The sequence below is a fragment of the Fistularia commersonii genome, chromosome 5 (genome assembly GCF_037954325.1).
Source record: "Fistularia commersonii isolate RoL2024-O1a breed Wild chromosome 5, RoL_Fcom_v1.0, whole genome shotgun sequence".
Taxonomy (NCBI): Eukaryota; Metazoa; Chordata; class Actinopteri; order Syngnathiformes; family Fistulariidae; genus Fistularia; species Fistularia commersonii.
Window position 1 is genome coordinate 16794853 of NC_141288.1, and position 17915 is coordinate 16812767.

General features: G+C 38.0%; 1 protein-coding gene and 1 non-coding gene across 2 annotated transcripts; one reads left to right on the forward strand and one right to left on the reverse strand.

The window, feature by feature from the left end:
* Window positions 1-2076: 2076 nt before the first annotated feature.
* tnnt2e (troponin T2e, cardiac) lies at window positions 2077-15693 on the reverse strand. The gene is made up of 17 exons (XM_086147397.1): window positions 15662-15693; window positions 15542-15549; window positions 15416-15439; window positions 13567-13587; window positions 11841-11864; window positions 11299-11319; window positions 11087-11101; window positions 10571-10591; window positions 10019-10040; window positions 9865-9925; window positions 8952-9068; window positions 8761-8838; window positions 7123-7236; window positions 6914-7026; window positions 6688-6778; window positions 3666-3703; window positions 2077-2260 (listed from the first exon to the last, which is right to left on the reverse strand). Exons 1-17 carry the CDS (start codon window positions 15691-15693, stop codon window positions 2221-2223), a joined length of 840 nt encoding a protein of 279 aa, XP_086003523.1. The 3' UTR covers window positions 2077-2220.
* Window positions 9347-9435, forward strand: trnay-gua (transfer RNA tyrosine (anticodon GUA)). Its single transcript is given in 2 exon segments — window positions 9347-9383; window positions 9400-9435. It is a non-coding gene; the product is annotated as a tRNA-Tyr (tRNA).
* Window positions 15694-17915: the final 2222 nt, after the last annotated feature.

Consider the following 17915-nt stretch of genomic DNA (forward strand, 5'->3'; position numbering starts at 1 on the left):
TATTTATATGTGTATTTATATGTGTATTTTTTGTGTATATATATATAGATATGTTCATTCATATATAGATGTACATATGTACATACACATACGTTTATTTATTCATATTTATACATACATATATTAATACCTACACATTTGTCTAGACATATGTATATCTATGTCTATTTATACGAATCTTCATTTATATATTTGTGTATATATATGTATGTTTATATATATTTCTATATGTATATATAAGTGTGTACATGTATACATATATATGTATATATATATGTTTGTTTACATGTTCATGTTTATACATGTAGGCATATGTGTGTATAAAAATGTATGTATATATTTCTATATATACATTTATACATGTTTGTATCTATAGATTTACATACATATATATATATTAATATATACATATAAATGCAATTTTATAAAGATATACACATGTTCATGTTGATGTGTTTGTATATTTATGTTTATACATAAATATTATTTATGTGTACATATATGTTTGTGTATATGTATGTATATATATCCAAATGTGTATATGTATTTATGCATAGACACGTGTTTGGATGAATATGCATAAATATATATGTTAAAGAACATATATATGTTTACACAGGTGTATACAAGTTTGTTTATTTATTTGTGAATATATATATGTATATATATGTGTATATAATAATATCTGAATTTGTATGTGTGTGTGTATATGTATGTATATATGTGTATAGATAACTATGGTTATATATGTGTAAGAATATATATATGTGTGTTTATTTATACGTGTATGCATATGTACATTCATATAAATTTAAATATATTCACATACATACACACATACATATGTATGTATATGTATACATACATACCTACACATATATCTATACATGTATATTTATGCATATATATATATTTATACACTCACAAACTAATGTGTATGTATATATTTGTGTATATATGTTTATATATATTTATATATATATAAAAGTATACATATGTATACACATGTATGTATATATTGTAAGCAAGTTTGTATAAATAAATTTATATATATGTTTATATATGTGTGTCTGTGTTTCTTCATGTTTATATGGTTTGTTTATGCATATATAAATATGTATGAACATACGTTTAGACATGTATGTATCTATAGATTTATATACACATATATACATACATATGTACATGCAAAGATACACTTTAATATATACACACATATATATATACAAATATATATACACATACATATGTGTATGTATGTGTTCATATATTCATTTACATATGTTTGAATATACATGTGGACATGTTTTTATATATGTATGTATATATATCAATATATGTATGTACAAATTTGTGTATATATACCTGTATGTATATGTCTAGGTATAGAGATGAGTATATACATATATTCATACATATAAATGCCTATAAACAAGTTAGTATATATAAATCTATATATATGCGTGTATATATTCACATTAATATATGTACCCATGTGTGTATATATATGTATGTCTATATATGTGCATATATACACGTTTTTATGTATGTACATATATATGTATATATATATATATATATACATGTCTTTGTATTTATGTGTATGTATACATGTATATTCATATGTATCTACATATATACATACCTACAAATTTGCCTATAAATGTATATATATGTATACATGTTTATGTATATTTAGATATAACTACCATAAATGCATAACCATATATGTATGTTCATGTTATATAATTTGTGTATGTCCATGTATGTTTATAAATACATGTGTATGCATACATATATATATTATGTACATACATATATATATAAAAAATGTGTAGGTATGTATATATGTAGATGCATGTACATATATTTAAATATATATGAATCTACATATACACATGTATACATGTTTGTGTATTTATTTACATATATATGAACATGTGTATCTATACGTTTATATATATATACACACACACATATTATATGTTTTGCTTAATTCATAACAGTATGAGCACATGTGTCAATTAGGTCATTTAAAGAGATGCCACTCCCAAGAATTGGACCCTAAACCATTCCAACAGTCATCATTAGTCTCTTTAATGGTTATTTGTCCAACTGTCAAGCTGCAACACAATCAGCTTTATGGCTGTTGTCATCGCGTTCGACTCTGCAGCTTCTTCTCAGGCGTCTCCAAGAACTGCCCCTGCTGCCGCCGGACCTCTATCTCAGCCGGCCCTTGGCCTTGCCTCTTCCTTTGGCGCTGTGGAGTCACAAAAAAAGACAACTTTTAACACATGCACACACGTATTTGTGTGCAGACATCCCTATAACTCATGATGGGGTATTAATTGTGATCACAAGAGTAGAAATTTATTATCGCCTCTTTCAATTTCTGATTAAGTTCACATCTTGTCCATGCCTATCTCTTTATCTCTATCTTTGACAATAACGTCTAAAACCCAGCACTTTGACTTCCTCTAACACAAACCCCTCACGCCACTGAGACAAATACTGTACCCTTAAACTTTACTGTGTATACTCAATAGGACAAACTTTAACTGTTGGTGTATTCCCTGAAAAAAAAAAATCAAACAACAGTGGAACATTGAGATTATATTTTCTGAATCAATCACTGAATTTTTTCTATGTTGCCATTTGTTCCATCGGCTCACACTTGATCTTTGTAATCACAGAGGGTCAGAAAGCATGGACATCTTTTTACGGACACGTGATGCAACAGATACATGCCAGTTCGAGGGCGAGGGTGCAGCTTTGGGCAGCAACGCAGACGATTAGATTGCTTGAACATGCAGTCTTTGTGCCGGTTAGAATTCTGCTGCAGATAAGAGCGTGGACCGGAGCTGGGATATATGAGAGGACAAACGGCGAGGGATCACGCTGTCAAGATGACAGGACGCACGCAGCTGGCCGACGGCGGCGGCGCCTCTCAGCTGTTGTCTTACCTTTGAAAAGCCGCTCATTTCATCTCCGACATATTTGACTTGGAAAGAGTGCAAGACTTACCGGTCGACGCAAACATAAACAGATGTCTTGTTTTCTGACCCTCCTAATTTTTCAAGACTTTTGACGCTGACATTTTCAAACGTCGGCTTCAAACACTGCTTCTGATGCACAAAGAAGATTTAAAAAAAAAAAAAAAAAAAATCCAGCTTCTCTGTTTTACATTCTTCAAAGGCCGAGTCTAGCTGTGGATGTCGAGCGCGCAGATGAGCCGGGAAGACATGCTGTATTAGTTAAAAGAGACTGAACAATATAAAAACCAAAAACCTGGATAGGTGGATCAAATAATGATAGAGCTCGACCATAAAACATGAAAGACCCTCTTTCTTGTTAGGATTAACTTCTTCCACAGCTGTCTGAGGCGGATGAAAACCACGGAGTGTGAAAAAAAAAAAAATGTGTGTGCGGGCAAAGAGAGGCGGTGCTTTGCGACAATCCGCGTTAATCCACGTTAATAAACGTTCATTTAAAAGGAGCCCTTCACGTGTCGTTCACCCCTTTTTTTATGAAGCGGGGAGATGTGAATGGGAGGCAAAGCAGACTGACGAGGAAAAAAAAATGGAGGACAAAGTGTCCAGGATCCAGAGTTAATACTTATTAGTGACTACAGGGGATAAAAAAAATAAGACTGAGTGTCTCCTTACCTCTGGTGGGCCTGGATCCGAGCCTGGAGCTGATTGATCTGTGGGGGACAGACATGGAGGCAAAGAATCGCAGAGGCAAAAGCTCAGAAAGCAGAATCAAGACTGAAAGTCGGAAGGAAATCTTTGTGGAGTCACGGCGCGCTCCCGTCATCTCCGCCTTTAAGTAGAGGATCGTATCTGAGCTGTCTTTTCCTAGTCTTACGACAAAATCATGTCTGATACTGTCAAGGCTTTCAGTCTTTACGAACAGTCTTTTGGAACAACTAATAGATGAGCTCTAACAAAACCAGAAACAGGAAACCTGATAGACAGATAATCCTCGCGACGGTATTGGCGACAGAGGGGGTATTTGTCGGCGGTATGGATGAACGGGAACGGCGAAGGACGTCCCGATCAGTATGGAGCGTCCAGAGAGAGGAGCAGATGGTGGAGCTGTAGGCAGAACAGCCCGGCTTGGACGATGTCAACTCTCCAGCAAGTGGAGAAGGAAAAGCGAGTGAAATAACCCTAACCCGCTGAAAACCTTGCATGGTTAGAAAAAAATTGCAGAAAGAATCTAGTTGTAGTTTTCCACAAGTCTTTTCCAAATCTTAACAAGGTCTTGAGATGTGAGACCCACAGTCTGAGACCAGGCGAAGACGTAAAACGCTAAAAATTAGTATTTCAATGCGAGTTTGTGCGAGATGATAGTTTTCCGAATCTTTCAAAGTCTTTAAGATTTATGTCTGGCGTCAAACGAACTCTGAAAAGGGAATCTGGGGACTAAGTTTGTATTTAAAGATCCCTCCTGTTGATGGACTGCGAGGTCACTTATCGATTTGGGTGTTTGTAGATCGCAGAAAGGTTTCCAATTTCCACGCCATTTCTACAGGTTTTATCGAACAGAAAAGCTACTTGACAGAAATATTCTAAATACCTATAATCTACTGCAATTATGACATTTCTGTAGTATCTCTTTGTTCTCTAATATCTTTTCAAACTTCATAGTTTGGTCTTTGTAACGTTGATGAGTCTCTTTCATCGCTAAATCTGAAAGCCTAAAAACAAAACAACCCGAGTCCCTGTGCTACTTTTCAAAAAAAATAATGGATTCCAAAACAAAAAGAGTAGAAAAAAATGAAGAATAAGAAAACAATTATTCTTTTCATTTTTAGCGCTCAAATCTTGGATCTTCAGCAGCTTTTCAAAGGAATTGATATGAAAGAAATGCAACTGGTACTTATTTTGATCAGAACCTCCAACCACGGACGACCGCCCTCTGCGCTTCCCTCACCTTTCATCCTGTGCTTTCACTTCATTTCTCAAAAGCTAATAACCGCGTGTCTGGACGAAAAAAAAAAAAAAAAGGACAATTAGGAACAAAACACCGGAGTGAAGAAAGCGATATTTCTAACTTGCGGTCTGAAATGATTAAAATTTGAATTGTGATTTGAGCATTCTAAAGTCTAGCAGTCCACCGTCGCTGGATTTAATCAGAGGGCTTTGGTAACTCTGGACCGACTCGAGAGCGCGATCGATTCCCTCCACTTGCTCTCAGCCAGGAACTGATAGAGTGCGTTTCTATATGCGTTCAGACACTCCTTTAAAGCTGCTTGTTTGTGTCTCCTTTGATAGAAATCATACCCGTACCAGACGGGAGTAAACTCCTGCAGGCGTCTCCATCCGCGAACGCGCTCGCGTGGCGCTTGTTCGACTCCGCGGTCGCTCCCGCCGCGCTCTTTTTGTGACCCTCCAGCAAACGGGCGGCGAAAAACGACGCATCAACCGAGCGGCTCACACTCCTCATTAACGGTTACTCACAGCTTCTGCTGCTCATTGATTCGGCTCTGGAGTACATTCATCTGGAAGTCAAGCCGCATTCACTTTAGACGATGCCCGCGAGGCAGCGTCTCTTTTCCCGCGCGCCCTCCTCCCCCTCCCGCCCGACCTCAGACGAGAGGCTGTATTTTGAATGCGTTCGGCGCCGGACGTCATGGGTTTGCCCCTGAACTTGACTGAAATGAAGCCCGAATCAAATCAGTACATGTTGTTGCATGTTTAAGTTTAAAATTAATGAATAAATAATATATTGTGTGACTAGGATTAGCAACTTATGCAGAGACTATGGGGCGCTAATAAATACGTAATAAAGCAACATGTAGCTACATATATATATATATATACGTTGAAAAATGTGAAATTAGGCAGTCGTAGGTGTTCAATCATTGTTTTTTATAACACAGAACACAAATATTAAGTCTTTAAATAAATGCTGAAAAATGTAGATTTTGTTGAAATAAAAGTAAATTATGAATCCCATTATCAGTTACTGCAGTCAATTCAAGACAACACCTAACTTTATTCAGACTATTTTTGGAGTTTAATCCGGGGAGAAAAAAATGTTTGTTTACTTTTGCTAGATAATTTTGATCCGTTATGTGCGCATAAAGTAACATACCATGATGGTCAATTGTTCTAGTCTGGTTGGAGATGTCCTACATGTCAGCAGTGTTTAGCTAAAGTGGAACGATGAACTGAATTGTTGTTGTGATGGAGTTGAGGGATAAAAGAACAGGTGAACTGTGGCATCATCCTCTACAAAGGAGCTACAATAATACAGCGAGGGAGGACATTCAAGTTAATTTGTAAAGGAGGAGTGAATCAGAGTATCATGGCTAAGCACATGACCCAGAGGAAGAATGTGTAGAAAAGTTATAAAAAAATAAAAGTGTCCCGATAACAGATCCCTGAGGGACTCCACTCTTGATGGGTGCTATCATTCACAAACATTACGATATCTGATTATTGAGTCCGTTAGTCTATTTCTTGCAAAAAGACATCTGAGAATTGAGGATTTGATATGTTGGAAGTCCTTGCAAAAATGACTAAAATGCATGGGTTGTTTTTAAAGAGATACATGTCAATTAATTTGTTTCTGAAACTTCTACAAGTAATGGGCAGGTTAGAGGGAGGCCCCACAGTCCACGGCCTTCAAAACTCTTAGAAGAGCAAGAGTAATAAGACCCAGAGGCGATTTACTTACATCATATTTCTGTCTCTTCAGTCTCTCAGTGAGGTCAAACTTCTCAGCCTCCAGAGTCATCAGCCACTGCCAGAGCTCACTGGCCTTCTCCCTTCAGACAGAAGAACCAGCCGTTCAGAAACGCAGAACTGGGGCCATGACAAAGCTCTAAAACTCTAGGAATTGTGAAGAATTAAGTCAGAATAAAACCCTGGTCGGGAAAAACTACTCGCTGCTCCTCCCTTACTTGACTTTGTCCTCATTGAGGTGGTCGATATTGAGAGGTTTCCTCCGTTCTGCGAGAATCTTCTTCTTCTTCTCTCTCTCTGTAAGTTTCTTTGCTCCTTTCTTACCATCTTGCTGGGGATGATAAAGAAGGGTGTTGCATGACATTAACAAACTTAATTGAGTGTTCCGCAAACAATCCCTTTTGGATTACGTATTATGATGACTGACTCTCTGCTGGACGCTGCTGAATTGCTGAGTCATGTTTGTAAGAGCCTTCTTCTTCTTGGCGTCGTCATCCAGCTTCCTACGTGCCTCTTCCTGCTCCCGCCGCTCCTTTTCTTCCTGCAGCACAGTTTGCAGAGCACAGGAATGGCTGAATGATTCTAAATGGACCTGTGGATATGCTATTTTCCATGGGAAACGGTTTTAACCCTTTGCCAATTAAAGAAATAAAAGCGGGGTTATTTGGCGGGCCGATGGGAGCGAACGCAACACCGAAATGTGATGTGGGAGCTTGCAAAGGTGTGAGCAGGCGTACTCCTTCACAATAAGATTAGCATTCATTCAGTGTCATGTCTGACTCGGGTGATCTTTTTATTTTTGCTTTATGTGACGATTACCACCACATTAGTCATTCTTTCATCATCATTCTGTGACATGCTGGAATGGATCCTCAGCTACATTTGCCTGTATAGATATGCGTTAGAGCGAGACTATCATGGGTTATAGATGCATTCAGTGTGCTTATGGCCCTAACAGTCAAGACACGTAGCGGGGATGTTGCATTTAAAGTCATATAAGTGGAACTGAGTTGTCAATCAATTCTTTTCAGTTGTCTGACTGCCATTAGGGGGTTGAGTTTTCTGATGCCCTAAAGTGACACCGTAAAAAGGATCATTTTGTGAGCAAATATGTTGCATATACATGGAAAAGGAACCTGGGAAAGGACAAACACCATCTCCCGGAGGCATTACTGTAGCAATTCTTTAGAATAACAGAAATAAGAGACACACGGAGTGAACACCAATCAACCTCTTTGTTTCAGACTTACAAATATAATTTCACATCAGATTTCATATTTATTTGTGTGACAGCAGTTGGACAAAGAAGGTGAATGACAGCTTTTGAAATTTTTTTCAAATCCTTTCATTAATGTCAAACTTGAAATCATCATCGGTTGATTTGATGTATTTCTCTGAGCTGGTCCCAGTTACAGTGTCACTTGGCCTGTGATTTGGTTTTAAGTTGAAAGTCCTCGCTGCATTTGCCCCGTAGCCACGTCCGATAATCACTGGCCGGCACGGTCAAATCATACAAAGTCACCCAGAAAACAGTTTGCTTGGAGGCGCGGGCGTATTTCAGCTAATTGAGGAAGCCTGGGTTTCTTCATACGATATCCCCTGGATGTGGAGGCCATACGATCACGAATCAAGTTAATAGTTAATTAATATAAAATGTGAGTTTTGGGTTTAATTCAGACATTCATTATTTTTCAGACAAATTAGACACGGTGAAAAGCAGTTTTTCATTTCGTTTCATCTCATCTCATTTCATTCCATTTCATTTCAATAACCATCAAAAGGAATGAAGGTATTGACTTTCAAAGGGGAATAAAAAAAAAAAAAGGATTACATAAAACTGCTCTGTTCACCTTGATTTTAACCCTCTGGCTACCCGAGTGACCTGTGAACACCCACGTTAAAAGGGTCTTAACGCTTTGCTGCTCATACCATATATTTATAAAGTATGCTATCTTTACAGGAGTTGGGGAAACTACAGGGTGTTGTTGATTGGTGCAGGATTGTGTGCGTACGCCGGCTCGATTTCCCGAGACAAATGAGAAAAGCAGAATTAGCGGGAACTCACGGCAACACGAGCCTGCCTCTCTTTCTCCTGCTCGGCACGAATCCTTTGCTGCTCAGCCCTCTCAGCACGTCGCTTCTCCTGCACGCGCACACGCACACACACACGCACACACACACACACACACACACGCACACACTCATTGTTTGCTGCAGGGTGGCACATCACTCCAGATGATTTGCTGGAAGACTTACGATCCTGTTTACGAGAGCGATGAGCTCCTCCTCGTCCTTCTTCCTCTGGATGAAGTGGGCTTCAATCAGGGACTGCAGCTCAGTCAGATCCTTTTCCTGCCGCTTTCTGTGAATGTCCTGCAGACACATGACGACAAACCAGTAAAATTATGCAAAATTTCTTGGAAAGAAACACTGACACTTGCAGAATTTCACCAAATGCGTACTGTGGTAAGTTTCTTTTTTTATTCATTAGATATCAGGATCACATTTCCCCCATTATAGGTTTTTTCAAGTAAACACATATTAGCTTGTTCATTTTCAAAACTATTAAGGGATGAGTGATATGTGATGAGTGATCACGGCTCCCTACACCATCTACTCTGCCTTTTTGTGAATTTTTTGAGAGTGTGTTCCCTTCGATAGCTCAGTTGGTAGAGCGGAGGACTGTAGTGGCTCAGATATGGAAATCCTTAGGTCGCTGGTTCGACTCCGGCTCGAAGGAGGGCAAATTTTTTTTCTGGAGGGGAGCACAGGGGGTTAAAGCAACCATCATTGAACCAAACACGTCTGGTTTGATTCCTCTTCAGCATCAACCCTGGCTCATCCACGATGGGTTAAATGTAGTGGTTGAATCTCGCTGATGTTGTGCTGGTTGTGTAACTGAATGTGACAAAATTTAAGGGGTTTTCTTCCTGTAAGCTCTCCTGCGTCCTTCACACCTGGGAGGCCTGTTACAGAGAAAATCTTAACAAAATCTGGAGCCTGGAGGACTGCAGATGTGCGGCCTTTCTGACTTCTCAAGTATTCTAGGTTCAGATGTCTATTTAAACCTATAAATATGCAAGCGAGTTAACCGATATACGGAGTTCAGAGACAAGCGCCTGTTGACCGTTGAAGTGAAGTGATGAAAGTGATGAAATCGATCACTTACATCGAAGTCGACTTTTTCTCCCTCTGGTATCTTTGGCACAGCTATAGGTGCAGCGAACGCCCTAGAACACAGAAACATTTCCAGGTGGAATAAAAATAACCCCAAAACGACCTGCTGATCATAAGACCTGATTCGATTTCGAGAAAAGACTTACTTTGGTTTGGGTTTAGAGTCGTCTGTCATAACAAAAAGAGTGGAAGGCCAAAGTTAATTCAGCATGGCACATCACTGTGGTTTACGGCTTTCAGCCTTCAATAGATGTTGGGTTTTTGTTTTATTTCATTTGATCATTTTCACTTTATAAATCAACAGCTCAAATGCCAAACGGTTTGATCGTCATTGGTACGGACGCTCTTTATGACTGGTTAAAGAATATGACTCTCACTAATGTAACAGTAGAAGATGGACTTGCTCACTAACACAGACAAACACACTGTCTAAGCACATAAATTCTGTAACAAATGATCTTTAACTTAATGTTCTGACAGATCGTATGTTCGTCTTTGTAAGATGTCCAATACTGTGGTCATAAAGTGAACAGCGTGTAGAGCGGCCTGCTGTAATCCCCAGTCCTCTGGATAACAAAGGGGGGCATTTTGTTTTGTTTTTTAGTGTCTGTTTTCCAAACGACACACCGCGTTTGTATTATGCCGGCATTGGATTGTGTGACAAAGCTGAACCCTCCTATCATGCTTTGTTACTATACCTTCATCTGCAGGTGGAATCTCTGAAGGGAAAAAAACAAAAAAACATTTAATTGGCTTAATGTGAGAAATATGTGGCAATAATTGTTTGAAAGTCAATCTTTGGGAATATTATATTGGGTTACTTGGTAGCCACTTCACATCACACTTAAGGGGCATGGAATGTTTTTAGGTTGAAATATTTTAACACAAAAAACGAAAAGAAGTAGAAAGTATACTCAATTCTGCTTATTCCTTATTAAACTTGTATTTAGAGACTATTTTGATTATTTTTAACATGCCTGAAATTGGTGGAAAAAATGAATCACACTGAAATGTAATGAATAGATATTTATGAATGCATAAGATGATCTTGAGATATTTTCAATTCAAAGCTGAAAAATATTTTTGCTGTCTGGAGTTATGCTTGTCATCAAAATCAGATTCTTGGCACTGAATGCGAAAACAACTAATAAAAGGAAAACATGACAGCGCTGCAGTGTTATATGGTCACCTCAGTGTTATGTGTGTCACCTCACCTTCTTCTGCAGGCTCTTTGAAAAGGTCAGTTGGTCAGAGTCATCAAGAAGTGGAGAAAAGGTAATAATATATTAATGTCACATTTTTTTTTTCTGAAATGACTACAGCGGAAGATAATCCATACAGAAACGAAATTAAGCTCAGAGACAATTCATTTGCTGGAAGAGCTAATAACATCACGGAATATTATGGTGGGAAAATCTACCATTACCTTCTGCTGTAGGGGGAGGCTCTGCGGGGATGAGGAAGTGATGAAAATGTAATTAAATGCAGTTCAACCGGTTACAAGGCAACGCTTTGTGGCTAAATATTAAATCAACAGGATACAAATGAATTCTTTGCTGAGTTCATCCTGCATCTCCCCAAGAAAAATGTAATCACATCTGATTAAATGTCAACATTTTTGCAAGGTACACATTTAATTTCGGTGTGAAATACATCAAACGCAAACTCAGCAGATGTGTCACCGAAACCAAACCCAAAAGTAGTTAGTGAACACTGAACATTAAAAATATCAATATTTATTGAAGTAAAAAGGGTGCTGAAGTAAATATGAAGTGACTGGAAACACAGTCCCATTTTTATAGGGAACCAATGGCTTCTCTGAGGTAAGGGTCTTGTAAGGGTAGTCTATGATGGATGTGAGTTAAACTCTGCCACAATACCAGAGGGACAGCAGTTGGTGATAATCTTTTTTTTGATGGAATTATAAAAGCGGTTCATACAATGTAATGTGTTTTAAATAAGTATTACCTTCGATTTCGGGTGCAGCATCTTCTACAGAATGACAAAAACACAGCAAATATTACTCCAGCGCAAGCCAACTGTGTGACAAAACAGGTTGAAGCCAAACAACAGCTTTGCAAAGAAAAGTTTTGTTCTATAAACAAAAAAACAATCAAACCAACCTTTGTTTAGGGATTCCATGACTGAGGGAGCAAAATATTGATGTGTGGATCAATGAGACCACTGTCTCAACACTGATACCGTTACACTGGATTCATTGAAACCAGTCTTTCATCCATTGGGATGAAAACAAAAATACAGCGATTGAGCCTCTGGGTTCCTCATACCATGTCAGGGTATGAAAGCAAATCTCCATTTTGCAAAAGACTCAGTGCCGTTTTCTTTGTATGTTGCGTTTTAATATCGCAGAAAGTTTCTACTCCAGCTGGTTGTTATTTGGTCCCGAATATGTCAAAGTTGTGGACGTAACCTGAAAAGTGTCTCCAATATTTAAATGTTGTAAATTCAGATTGTATTGAATGATCAGCAGGAGGAAAAGGGAAAAAAAAAACATATTTTGCTCCTATTTGTCATGTCTCGCGTCATATGTATGACCCGAATCATAGTCCTTCCTGAGTATGAATGCAATATATTGCCACCAAGTAAGCATCTACATTAAAAAGCACATTTAAAAGGAGTTGAATGCACTCTGTTGATTGTCAGTTAGGTTCTCATCTCCACACTTTCATGTAAATATAACCAAGATTATACAAAACAAATATTTTTTTTTCCCCTTAAAAAAGGCATGATGTTTCCCAGACAAACCCTGCATTGGAACATTATATGGGGTGATTTAATGATGAAAACAATTCATAGCGTTCTGAATTTTGTGATTTCTTTGAGAAGAAAAGTTTTAGTTAAGAAAAGAGATTTTTTATGATGAATTTTTCACCTTCTCTTGGCAGCTGAAAGTGCAGAGACAGAAATGTGGTTAGAGAGTCAGGGATGACATGTAATAAAGGATGAAACAAGTGGCAGAAGTCTGGATGTGACAAAAGGCAGAGAGCTCTGCTTTCAGGTGTCTGCTCTGAAACATTTGAAAGAATAATTCAAGAGGGGAAAGAGCTTGCAAGACTCTGTTAGCTTGTCACTCCTGTTTCACAAATCCATATTTTCTAGTTAAGAGTAAAACAATGACGTGCATTGCAGACAGCTCCCCTCTAGTCCAGTCGCAAGTTTCTGTTAGCATATGTTTACTGAGGGTAGTTTCTATGCAAATACAGGAGCGGTAAAAATTGCCACATAAAAGTAACACCGAAACATCTTTGCTATTAAGATATTAACATGAAGTCTAAAGTTGGCAGTGTTAGTGACCACACATGTCAAACACATGTGGCAGGTATCTCAAAACTTACTTAGCAGAAATGATTAAAGTATCTCAAAAACCTTAAACCTTTTTTTTCCCTTTAAAAACTCATAGTATTCTAACTCAGTATTAAGATCATTTCAGACAGAAAAAACAACATTTTTCTCATATTCAATCAAACTTAACAGGCAGTCTCTTGTATGTGTTACAGTTTTGTTATGGATATATATATAGTTGTATTAAACAAACATAAAGCAAAAGAACACTGACAAAAAAAATCTGACAGATTTAAATGAACTGACATTTCAGGCATTAACATTCAAAAAGACAACTCTCTTTTATCACTGACAGCCGACACTGTAACAGCAGCCATGCAGCAGCCTTTACCTTCTTGCTGGGTTTCTTCTTCTAAGCAGACAGAATCAGGTCAGAAAAGTCAGTAAATCCATTCTGTTTCATGCCTCATTTGTATGTCAAAAGTTGAATCTCAATTAAAAATAACAGTCAATATGATTTATGGCCACATTTTGTAAACTGTTAACCGCCTCGAGTTCATCTGTACTTTTAGATTTCCTTTTTTTTTTTTTTGGCTAAATTCAGAACAGCTAAATGTTGCAGCAGAGATCAGTGGGTGCTGCTTTCAGTAGTCAGATCTTAAAAGTAATAATTCAACAAGGGAAACTGCTAGTAGGGTTCAATTAGCTTGGCAAGGCTGTTCAACAATGTTCCATTTTACATTCAGTTAGATTGACTCAAACAAAAAAAGGATATTAATTATTTGCTAGCAGAAGAATGTAACTTTAGGACCTCAGGTTCGCTCCATATCCAAGATTTAAGCTACGCTAGATAGATAATATATCCTTTTAGCTAGTTCCTGGATAGAATGCAAGGATGGTTTTCTCAGCAGACGTGAGCAAGAAACCATTAAAAGACATCCATTTTGTTCAAGTCAAACAAAAAGTATATTAATAATTTGCTGGCTGTGACTTTAGGGCCTCAGTTTTTGTCTATATCCAAGATTTAAGCCACGCTCAGCTACGCATAGTTTGAAAGCTAATGCATCTTTTCAGTTCGTTCATAGACAAATGCGAGAGGGTTTTTCAGTGTAAACGTTTAACAAGAGGATAATAAAAAAAACTCAAACTGTGGATATTCCTTCCTAACGCAGCTTTAATTATCTTCAAGCCTGTACATACTTGAAGAGAGAGATAAATTCTTGCCCCAGGGGTTGTTAATAACATTTCCTATAGCTAGCAACCGACACAATCTGGCCATAACGCTTCCTTTTTTCCCCCGTCCGCCGTCTGAGAACTGTTGTTTGATTGGTCAGATATTCAAAGTGGGCGTGGCCAAGTAAGAAACGCGGAAGTGTTGCCGTGCTTGGCGAAATGTGGGCGGGGCCTATGGGGACTCCAGGAGTTCTGCACTTGGGCCATCTCAAGCAGGGGTCCCAGAAAAAAATCTTTCTTGGTACAATTTATAGTTTCTTCATTGCACCTTCTGGATCTTCTTTTGAAAAAGGACCCTGGGGAAATAGGCCCAGGGCTCCCACTGACTCTACATTTTGATAAATTGATATTATAGTGCAAAATTGTTGTAATTGTCTAATATAAAGTGTAATTGTTGTATTCGGATTAAATACTGAGCTGAAATTTTTTTTTTATTATTTGAACACCTCAAGGATGAAATGCCATGGTCAAAGAGTAATCTGTTTCTGATATTGTCACCGCAACTATTTGAATATAATTCTTGTTTCTTGCTGAGTATGTAGAGGCCTTTTTGTTCTCAAACACGTCAAATATAGTAATATTTCAAGATGCCAGTTCCTGTTTAGCTTCTCTTAGTTTTAACTGTAATTATAGTAATGTGTGTTGACAAAAATAGTTGAAAGAAAAACACCTCTTGAGTAAACTACTTTGGTAAAAAACAAAACAAACTTAACAACCTTAATTTCGTGAGGCTATACTGTAATACTTCAGCCTCCCTCATATGTCACATTTATTAATTATCAAATCTGGATTTGACAGTCAGCCGCTCTCATCTGACACCACGGTAATCTATAGATGTGTAAACCGTACACTAGATTTAAGGTGAGATGGAGATAATTCAGATGAATCCCAGCAGACATAAATGAGGTATATATTACTTAAGTTTCAAATAGACAACAGGCTTTTATCACTGCAAACAGACGCCATAATGGCGTCCGACGCACATGAAGCCATGCAGAAGCCTTTACCTTCTTCTTGCTGCGTTTCTTCCTCTGAGCAGACAGAATCAGGTCAGATGTGTGCAGTGTTAGAAGCTGGAAAGTGACATTGTGCTTTCCGAAAAGAAAGTGTGCCCAATCACAGTCTTTACTCACCTTCCTCCCTGTGAGGAGAAGAGAAAGGAAGCAAGCGATCAGCGTGAACCAACCGGATGTGTTTACTGAATTGATGTGAGAGCACAAGAAGCGCCTCTACATTCAAATGAAGACACTTACTGCATCTCAACCACTTCCTCTTCTTCAGACATGTTGGATTTTGATTACCTGAGTGAATAAAGGAGAGGACCGTGATAAAAATCTGGTCGATAAATGAGATTTCACGCCGACGCGCTCGTACGGAGGCCTGAAGCCAGGGCGCAATGTTTGTATTCTTTGGAATTTTTCAGAGTTTGTTTGCACTGTGACTTATATTGCTGTTGATCTTTGTGTTTTTCACAGTAATGTTTTCACAAGCCCAAGAGATTCCTCACACTCACACAGATGCCTCGCATCTCTCCCTCTCCTTTTCATTTCAGTGCTTTTATCATTTGTGCAAACAACCCGAGAAAAAAAAACAAAAACAACTTTTAAAATGTTGTCAACACACTAGGAGACTAGAAGTTATAGTAGAATTTGAACCGATTCAACCATGGGGTAGAGCTAGCAGAGGCCCAGGGCTTTAAACAGCTCCAGGCATAATCCTCAGCCATTTCCTCTTGGCACTGATCAAGGCTGCAGGCGGCCGACTGCAGCCTGAACAGCGCTCAAACTACAAGGGCTGCCTGCATTCTTCAGGGACGCCTGGACGCATCTGAAGCTTCGCATTTCATTTTGGCTCGGATATCTACACTCGAAAATACCGTTTTCCAGCCACTCAAAAACCTTTTGAAGTGGTTCTCTGCAAGAAATGTCCACCATAACAGGTGTAACTTAGACAGACAATCGCGCGTATCATCGTCTTTTTTTTTTTTTTTTTTTTCTCCCCTCAAAAGCAAAACAATTTGTTCTGATTCCAATGCCATTTCAGAAATCCTCTTGAAGAATTATTGTATTTTCTTGTGTCTCTGGAAGACAGAAAGAAAAACAGAAGAGCCTTTAGTCTGTATTTTCAGTGCCCTTATTTGATAACAACTGTAACAAAATTGTATGAAAAGCAACCCTTTGTGTGTGTGTGTGTAGTTTTTTTTCTTTCAATACAAATATAAGCTATATTTTTTCATATTAATGGACACATGTCCTTTGGGGTCACCTTCATTTCAACCACACAGGGGAACATTTGGTATCTACAGCAACAGTTATATGACAGGAGAGCACACCGGGGAGTCCTTCTATGAATTCTTATAATAAATCTTTGAATCAAGATTACACATATTAGTTGCCAGTGTGTCAAGCTAAGTAGTTACTGCCTTTGAAAATAGAAAGAGTAAGAAAATTTTATGTTTTACATTATAAAATGTCACCTGCCAGTGACGGAAAAGGCTTTAATAGGAAAAATAATAACGTGGAATATTGCATATTGAGTGCATTAGATTACAGATGATTCAGAATATCTGTAAATCCATAATCATAGAAATGGTCATTGCACACTATCACTAACACATACCCGTAAGTCGTCTCCATGACAACACACATCTTTGCATTCACACTGTCCTGCAAAAATGTCCAATATATCCATGTGAGGAAGTGGATTTTTTGTTGGTTAGAGATGCAACGGTCAATATTCTGTGCAACATTTTACTCTCGTGGCCTGGAAATTCTGATTAGCTGTCAGCAATGGTATGAACTTATAATTATCACATCAGTGAATTCATTTAAAATCAGCCACTATCAGGTAGTTTTAATCAGCGGACATATGAAAACAGTACATAAAATTATCCAAAGGATTGTTGACATTCTGCATTCTTCTAAATGTTTTTACTCGTGCTGTCAATCCTGTGTCTCATCGTTTGTTCTCGGATGTTATTGTTCTTTGAGCGGTCATTTAAAGGCCGACTGCTATTTCTTTGTCCTCATTACACGGGTATAAACCTCTCGAATCCCAAATATTCTTTCAGTGTGGGTTTTCCACGACGTGATCCTGTTTTATGTTACAAGCTCGTTGCCACATCTTGAATATAGACTTCGCAGTTCAAACAGTGAAACATAACAAGTTTGGGATTTGCACTTTGAAAGTCACGGTTGTTCATCCAACAAAAAGGGCAAATGTTATTCATAGTGCTTCAAACTTTCTTCTCACATTTGGAAGTAAAAGTCGGAATACTTGAAGTCGCAAAATCTTCTTTTGTAGGATACATTTTTAATTTTTTTTTTCAGAACGAGCTTTGATGAATACGCTTATTTGCTTTTCACCCACAGACATTTGGGTAGAAGGCTTCTCCTTTTTGAAAAATGGTCACAGCGCTCTGAAAACCTGTCATACTCACGCTTAGATTTTATACGTATTTAAGGGAAAGGAAAAGGGAGAATATAGGGAGGATACAAGTACTGATCG

Bases quoted from the DNA above. Each gene is read 5' to 3' on its own strand.
- tnnt2e (XM_086147397.1), bottom strand. From the start codon at position 15,693: ATGTCTGAAGAAGAGGAAGTGGTTGAGATGCA. The intron at 11,320-11,840 runs GTAATACTTATT...TCATCCCCGCAG, and splicing joins TGCTGCACCCGAAATCGAAG to AGCCTCCCCCTACAGCAGAA. The intron at 2,261-3,665 runs GTAAGGAGACAC...GTGACTCCACAG, and splicing joins CGGATCCAGGCCCACCAGAG to CGCCAAAGGAAGAGGCAAGG.